This window comes from Nematolebias whitei, chromosome 14, assembly GCF_014905685.2.
Source record: "Nematolebias whitei isolate Nwh7 chromosome 14, NemWhi1, whole genome shotgun sequence".
Lineage (NCBI taxonomy): Eukaryota > Metazoa > Chordata > Actinopteri > Cyprinodontiformes > Rivulidae > Nematolebias > Nematolebias whitei.
Window position 1 is genome coordinate 36912697 of NC_056511.1, and position 8592 is coordinate 36921288.

General features: G+C 41.0%; 1 protein-coding gene across 1 annotated transcript; it reads right to left on the minus strand.

Annotated features, from left to right (window-relative positions):
• Nucleotides 1-505: 505 nt before the first annotated feature.
• ppm1nb (protein phosphatase, Mg2+/Mn2+ dependent, 1Nb (putative)) lies at nucleotides 506-7424 on the minus strand. Its single transcript, XM_037688072.1, has 6 exons — nucleotides 6699-7424; nucleotides 6040-6611; nucleotides 3169-3286; nucleotides 1327-1441; nucleotides 1153-1225; nucleotides 506-1051 (listed from the first exon to the last, which is right to left on the minus strand). Exons 1-6 carry the CDS (start codon nucleotides 7102-7104, stop codon nucleotides 1034-1036), a joined length of 1302 nt encoding a protein of 433 aa, XP_037544000.1. The 5' UTR covers nucleotides 7105-7424; the 3' UTR covers nucleotides 506-1033.
• Nucleotides 7425-8592: the final 1168 nt, after the last annotated feature.

The following is an 8592-nucleotide window of genomic DNA, read 5'->3' on the forward strand; positions in this document are numbered from 1 at the left end:
GTGATGTTATGAAACTGAAAATATCTAATGATTTTTGACATTTGTTGATTTTTTTTTTTACATTTTAAAGACAAAATGAAAGACATGATTCTTCTAAAGAAGGAGAAATAATGTTTTTGCTCAATTTAAAAAAATTAAAACAATCTATGCAGGTCTGTGGTTTTTTTTTAATTGTAGAAAAATTAAGTATCCTATTTTGAAGAAATAAAGCATAAAGTGAAAGTGAATATGTTTTACTCCTTTTATTACAGTAGTTGTTGTATTCACATATTTGCAAAGGAAATGACAAGAAAATACTAAAACTAGCTCTTTTTGTTGTGATGAGAACCAATAAAATTCAGTTAAAAATTAGTTTTGGTCAAAGCTTGAAAGAGCCGCTGCAGAGGGACTAAGGAGCCGCATGTGGCTCCAGAGCCGCAGGTTGCAGACCCCTGGGTTAAAGAAACAGACATAATTTAGCAGCATGCTAATCACTGCTTAGCTTTGACAACGCTTGTTCGTTAGCATTCCCTGATTGAACAAATAAACATAATTTAGCTTCTTGTTAACAGTTGGTTAGTTTTTACAAAGCTATCTTTCATTTTACTACGCTGGAAAAGAAAGGCAAACATTAAATTCTTTATATTTCATTTCACTTTTAAAAATACTGCCTCTAAATTACAATTTAACTCGTATTCATTCCTGATTTTGTCAAATGAAAATATGGTTTCAAAGTTGTTTGTAATGTAGTTTTACAGTCTGTCAAATGTGTAAATTATCTGCACTGTCTGTTCACAAAATAAGAGGCAAAGATCGTTTCTCAGTCTCCGAGGAGGTTTAACAAAATATAGTATAAATATAAAGTATTATTAGAACTATTTTTTGCGTCAAATTTGTTAGCACAAGATGCTGTTTGCTAGAATGATATAAACAAACACTACCGTCTGTTCATGAGTTCCTTTTTTGATACACTGCACAAAAGGAAACACTTTTAATATTCATAATAATTACAGTCCCTCTGTGAATTCAAAAAGACAAAACTTGCTTCAACTTCTCATGAGCTTCCAAGATCCTGGAAAAGATAAAAAAAAAGAAGTCGCAGGCAACATTAGCTGTGCATGTTCAAGGAATAAATATATCTTGTAATAGTTTTAAGGAGATAGGTTCTCTTACATTTGGTACTTCAGGCTTGCGCGTCTCTCTTTGCTCTCTTTGTTGATAGTAAGCAGAGATAATACAGTTCCTCCTTAAACACACAAAAGTAGCATAGTTTATTTTATCCATATATGTTGTAAACATGTGGCTTTGACACACGAACATGTAAACAGTTGTTTTTGCATGTCTTACTTGCTCTGAATGCCTCCACCTGGAGGTAACCCGGGAATGACGGTGGACGCCAGAACTGTGAGGACAGCCAGCAGATCAGGCTCCTCTCCGCTGGCCGATAACTCATCGTAAATCTCTGTCGGAGATCAACGAACACTTTTCATCTGACAGTTCTTTATGGAGTTGTACGATGACGGTAAGTGTTTTTTAAAACTCACACATGTAACTGAAAAACGGATTTGTTTAAAAACAAGGCAAAAGTATTTACTATTAGGATTTTCTGAACAACACTGGTTATGTTCACTAAGGTTTATTTTAAACAAAGTAATACAAATATAAGTCCTAGCATTCCTTAAAAGAATGCATTTTACTCTCTACTGCCACCATATATGTATGTTAACCTTGTGATTGAGATAACTTAAAATAAAACGTTTTGGTGTGTCACTGTATCCAGATTTAACAAAAAGTCCCTATCCAAAGTTGGGCATCCACATCAAAATCTAAGATGGCTGCCATGATATGTCCGTTCGTCTTGTGACCTGGACAACTTGAAAAATTAGCAACGTGCTGACTTTCATTTTGGTGTATGGTTGCATCTAGGTGTAAGAAGTGTCACTATCAAAAACTGGGTGCCACGACAAAATCCTAGATGGCCGTTGCCATGTGTGTGTGTGTGTGTGTGTGTGTGTGTGTGTGTGTAAACCTGCCACCCCAATCATTTTAAGGAACTATGCTTTCTAGTTTATATACTAGTGAAAAGTATAGTTTCTTTAAATTACTGGGGTGGTCGCCGGCGGGGTGGCTAAATAATAATCTACGGTGGCCGAGGCCTCCACTGGCCACCCCCTGGCTCCACCACTGCTCCTGGTGGTGAATAAAATTGCTTCCTCCACTCGTCAGAATCCGTCACAACTACCTCTTCTCCACATTTTAACACCACCCACCCACTTGAATATGTTACACCAAAAACATTAAGGTTTACTTGCACTCCCTGTTTAATTGCAGTCCAGAAAAACAGTCATCTCTAAAACTACAAACATTTTTCTAATCCCTCAGAGTTGGGGGACATTAACCTGCCGCTTGTTTTTCATGTTGGGAAATGATGAGGTTGTAGTTTTGTTGGTCAAACCTTGAAAATAACAACAATCTAACACTAAGGGACAACCTAACACTCAAATATGTGTTGTGAATGACTCTCAGCTACTGCCACATCCAATTTTAGTTCAACATCTGTAAAACAGACGTCATAAAATTGACACCATGGCCATTTTGTGTCAGCTAATGTTGATTAGCTGCGGTGGCCATCTTGAACAGGATCATCTTATTTATCAACCTTTATTTAAATCCCTCTGAGATCACAGATCTCTTTTGCAAGGGAGGCCTGGGCCTGAAGGCAGCCCAACATGCATGTTTTTGATCTGTGGGAGGAAACTGGAGTACCCAGAGAAAACTCATGCAAGCACGTTATAAGAACAAGCAAGTTCCACACAGAAAGACTCCAGGTCCAACTGGGGATTGAACCCAGGCCCTTCTTGCTGTGAGGCAACAGTGCTAACCACTGAGCCGCCGTGCTCTTAACTGGAGTTAATCAGTTGTAAATGCACATTTGGGGATAACTTCCTGAGAGTTTAGTATCTGTACTAATGATTATGAGATATTTTGCTGACAGAAAGACAGGGTTGACCTCAATAGTTAAGGCTAAAGTTTAAGCAATGCGGAGCTGGTAATGACTTTCAGCTACACTAAATTTTAGCTAATTATTTATAAACAACTTACTACATTACAGCTATTTTTTTAGTTGGTTGTGGCTGCCATTTTGAACACAGACAAAAGCAGTTTATCATTTCACCTTCAATCACTAACCTGCCACTTTAGCCTCCAGCAGGTCCTCCAGCTCGGCCTCCTGATGCAACGCCTCTGCTGACAGCTGGGGGGCTCCAGGGAAGCAGAGCAGGATGATGCTGATGTTGTCCAAGCTGCCCTGTGGAGCCAAGCGGCATCAGTGAGTGATGATGTCTGACCTTACAAGTGTCAACACTCTTTTTTCATCCTGCGTGAGCAGTTTCAGAGATGGATTCTTTCCACCTCGAGGTTTGCACACCGGGCGGACGCAGCAGAGCGGGAAGGATGTAAACGGAGTGAGACATTTTGAGGTCATGCAGCTCATCCAAACTGAAATCTCTGTTATGTAACAGTAACATGCTGTCCAGGCGGAGAGAGAGCAGATGAGAGCATGTGGACAAATGCCCTCTTGATTTTGTGAATGTTTGTAAAACATTCACTGAGATCTGTTTTTCTTCTACAGTGTTTTCAGCATTTGTCTTGTTCCCCAGATTTTATGCAATTTTGGCTATTTATATGTCGAAACATTCAGCTTATTCAGGACATTCCTGCTGTATTTGTGAAATTTTAACTCGTTGAAATATTTAGCTTTTTCAGCCATGTTTTCATCATTGAAAATAAATGGAGCTCTTCACATCCTTTATCCTTTGAGCTGTTTACAACTTCCACTGCTCATTTCACCTTTTGCTCTGGTTCTGCTTTTTTAAGCTTGTTTCAGCTATTATCAGCTTCTTTTAACTCATTTTAGCTTCATTCTGCTCATTTAAGTTTTATCTACTTGTGTTTTTCAGCCTTCTAAGCTCCTAATAGTTCCTTTTTGCAAAATTCAGCTCATCTTGCCTAATTTCACATTTTTGGCAACTTTTCAGCTATTGTCAATTTTTAAGTGCTCTTTTCAGCTTCTTATCGCTTATTATTATCTTATCACTGTAAGAAAAAAATACCAATCCACTTTGATTGGTGATATTTGACTTGTCTGTGCTGCTGATTATCCATGCTGCTGATCTCTTGCCTTTAAGCTGCTGTATTCATACCCATCTGCTCACAACAGACTCATGTTCAGGCTGCTGTTTAATACACCAGATTATTTTACATTATTAGTGTTTAACATATATATCTTAGATCCTTGTACTGTTTCTTTTTATACTTTATATTTTAGCTATTTTTGGATGTAACTGGGACCTTGCGTACACAATTTTGTTCCACCTCATGTACCACATGTGATGCCATAACAATAAAGAACCTTGAACATTGACCCTTATTCCTATTCAAGTTTCTGTTCTTGCTCAGCCTCAAGTACTAATTTCAGCTTTTTTGTGATTTATTCAGCTATTTTTAACTGATTTTCTGCTAATTTTAGCTGTTTTGCTTTTAGTGTTTTCTGCTAATTCAGGCTTTTTGCGCTCCTTTCAGCCTTCTTTAATTTCCAATTTGTGCATGTTTCTATTATTTTAGCTTCTTTCTGCTAATTTCAGCTTCTTTCAAGATAAAAAAATAATAATAATTTCAGCTTTTTTGTTCTCCTTTCAGCTCATCTTTATATCTTTCAACTATTTATGTATTTCAAGTAGCTTGTTTGGCAGCTTTCAGCAAAATCATTCAGCAACAAGCATCCACAATGCATTTTTTTCCTCTGGTTTTATTTATTCTACCAAAGGAAACATAAAGTCATGTATCTTTTAGGAGCATTAACATTCAGAGCGTATTAGATGATCCAGAAGAACCAATGCAACCGGTTCTGACACCCCTGCAGTCTATTTAGAGACACTGAACCGTTCTTCATGAGCAGCAGCCGCAGTCTGAATTAGACAAAATGCTTCAGCAGAGGTCAGAGTCTTTGCTTTAAAAACAGCTGTGATCTATATAATCATATCGCTGTTTTTCATTAGTCTTTTACTGAAAGATTATTTCATAATAACTAGGAGGTTTTCTTAATTTACATTTGTTTAGTTGCCTAAACTCCTATTTGTCACGGCCACTGTGCACAAGAACCAAACTGTGCTGCAGGGTTTATGTTTTGATTTTTACTCCTGGAAGCCTTTATCTAATCTCTCGTGGTGCTGTTTTTAGAGCACACACATACAAACATTTCTTTACCGACTGTTCAAGTCCAATGCGTGCAATAAGAGCACTCTGTCCTAATAAACCTTGAATGGCTGTTCTCTGTTTTTCTGTTTTAAACGATACATTTTCTTCATGCACTGACTGAGGACGATGGAAGCCTTGAAAATTATTAACTGAACTAAAACAAAAAGGGATGTTGTCAACTTTTAGATCCAACTTAAGATTTAGTATATTTGGAATTGAATCCTACATTCCTTGAAGTATGTCGCTCACCACTTTTCATGCAAGAGATTTAAACTAAAGTTATCTTATGGGAGACAGACTTGTCATACTTTGAGCATTTACATTGTGCATAATTTCACGAGGTCTCGTGAGGCGTTAGCCCTCACTATACGTGTTGGGTACGACTCTCAGCTGCGCAGAGTTTAGCTCAATATCTGCCAAACTGACTGGATTATAGCCATTTTTGTGTTGCTAATGCCAACTCCAACAGTTCTTCAGTTTTAGATGCATAGTCAGTGATTACTTCAGAAATCTTTGGTAACATCCAACCAGTGCTTTGTGAGATGTTTTGTAACAAACAGGGTTAACTCCCAACAGTTAATGCTAAAGCTTTAAGCAAATATTTAGTAGCACTTGGAGTGTGTTGTGAATGACTTTTAGCTGCATATTGGGTAAATATCTATTTCATGCTCATGCGTACATGAAATATTTGAGTAACAGACACAGACAGGAACAATGATCGCTTGTTGCTCTGTGAGCCTGAACTGTTTGGTGGTGACGTTCAGGTTAAAGCTCCACAGCAGCAGCATCTTGTCTCGCTCTGACCTTGTACAGACAGAGGTCGATGACTTGAGCGCAGACGTCCCTCAGGTCGGTGCAGACTTGTAGTCTGTTGTGGATGAAAGCGCACAGGTCCTCATTACTGACGGTGTCCCACACCCCATCGCAGGCCAGTACAAGGAACTCATCCAGTGGCGAGCGCTCCACCACGCACACTTCAGGTTCAGGCGACACCATCTGCTGAACGGGCGTTCGGTTCTCTGCCCCCTTGTAGCCGAAGTCCCCCAGGGCCCGGGACACTGCCAGGGAGCCGTTGATCCTCTGGAAGGACACGGATCCACCGGCGCTTTCAATACGCTCTTTCTCCAAGGGACTGTAGGGTTTGTGGTCCTCGGTGGAGAAGCACACCTGTCCGGACCGGCACAGCACGGCCCGGGAGTCGCCACAGTTGGCGAAGTAGATGTAATATGGCGAGATGAGGGTGGCCACCACCGTGGTGCCCCCCCTCTCCCATCCCTCCCTCCGGGCCACAGAGTGCAGGTGTTTGTCGGTCTGTAAGAAGCCCTCAATGATGGCTGCCTTCACCTTTTCAGGGTTGTCCTCTGGTCCAGCTCCACCTGTGGGCACAAAGAAGTCGGAGTTAGCAACCAGTAATCAGAGCCTCTTTTCTCTCCAACACATTACTGGGTGTTTAAGTCATTCACCTGTGGCCAGTATGTGTCCCAGAAGATGTTGGGAGCAGTACTGTGCCACCGTGCTGCCGGCGTGACCATCGAACACGGCGAAGAAGCTCCACTCGCCCAGCTCTCCTCTCAGCTGGGGAACACAGTTATGGAAGTCCTCCATGTTGGCCCTCCAGCCCTGCATGCTTCCCAGGGCGTACGTGAGGCCCCAGCGTGCACAGCCCTCTTCTGTTAGCTTGTCCAACACGGGCCGGTCCAGGTATGGACTGATGAAGACCTCCTCTTTCTCCCCTTCCCCTGGCTGCTCTCCCTCTGCTGCTCCTCCACGACCCACTTTAAAGAAAGAGCTGACCCTCTTCTCCGTTTCTTTGACCAGCTGCCGCATGAAGGCCGGCATCTCCACGCCGCCCTTCCTGGCCGTCCTCATGGTTCCAATGTGGAGCTGACGGAAGGGGAACCTTCTTCTGTGGCGTCTGGGACGGCAGGCTGAGCCGCGGGCCTGACTCCACGCCTGTGCAGTGTCTACGTAGCCCTGCTGCTCCAGGGCTCAGAGCATGGCTGGCTCAGCTGATGGATGTTCTCTGTGCTGCCGCCTCCTTCCTCTCTCTGCTCATCTCCTTCCTCTTCCTCTCTGGGGGCCTCACAGATCAGCGTTCTGTCCTCCACTCATCCTTCCTCCCGTCTTTGTTTAGTCTCTCTGCACTGCTGTGATTTCACCTTCTCCCTCGCTTTTTCGTAGCTCTTCCCTCGTTCAGCAGCTCTCCCTCAGCCTCGTCATCTTCCTGCGCTGCGATTGGCCGGTTATTTGTGTGCACCAATCTCTGGCCATGGTGCTTTTCTCCTGTCGTGGCTGAGCTCAGCCTCTGTCATCGACCTCCTGTCTGCGCCTCTGCCCCTCCCATTCTGATGGTAATCTCAACCTCTGATCAGTTGGGATTATAGGCTGGTAGATTAAAGGCCCGTCGGCCATTTATCAAGGTGGTGATTCGATGGTGGTAACTTTGCTCAATTAATCCCTTTAAAATGTTAATACTTTTTATCTCCCACCACAAAAACACGGGCAATAATGTTTTTGTCCATGTGTTTGTGTCTGTTAGACTGCAAAATATCCCGTGAACTAACTTTAATAAAATTTACAGATATTGAGCTAAAATTTGACCTTGCTGTAACGTTTGGAGTCTATTGATGGTCTGTTTGCAAATTATTTGATAAACTTCTGAATAAGGTTTCAATTAAGCTTAAAGTTTTCATTTGATGTACCTGTAAAACTGATTAACTCGTGCATTTAATGGCCACCACAGCTAATCAATCTTTGTCAACACATTTATATGCGTCAGTCTATAATCAGTCAGTTTTACAGATGTTACAGTAAAACTTAACTTTGTCGTAGCGGATAGTCACACACAGCACACACACCCTAATGACACAAAATCACAAGAGTACACAAAATATTGTCAAAGTTTGACCAAAACAGCATCAACTCCATCACTTTTTAACATACAAACGATCTTAAACAAAAAATTATGGCACGAAAGGCATTTCATGAAATAAACTATAATTATTATTGGTCCATAAGAACTCAGAAGCGCTAAAGTTGGATTTAATCTTGATTTTTTTCTTTTTTATATACCTTACACAATGTATTTAAAAAAAAACTTGTGCAAAACGGGTTTCAGGCTAGGTTTTATAAAATAAAAAAATCTTGCCCCACGTCGTGGAGCGAACAGGCAAAATGAAAATAACCACCGTCTGTGTATTGTGAGCACGATAACTTAAAAACAAGTGAAATGCAGACTTCCATTTTAGTATATGTCTCCTTCTAGGCCAAAAAAAAGGTCACCACTATTGAAAAATGGTTTACAACATCTATCTATCTATCTATCTAAAGAAAAACAGAAGAGCGTCTAGTTAGAAT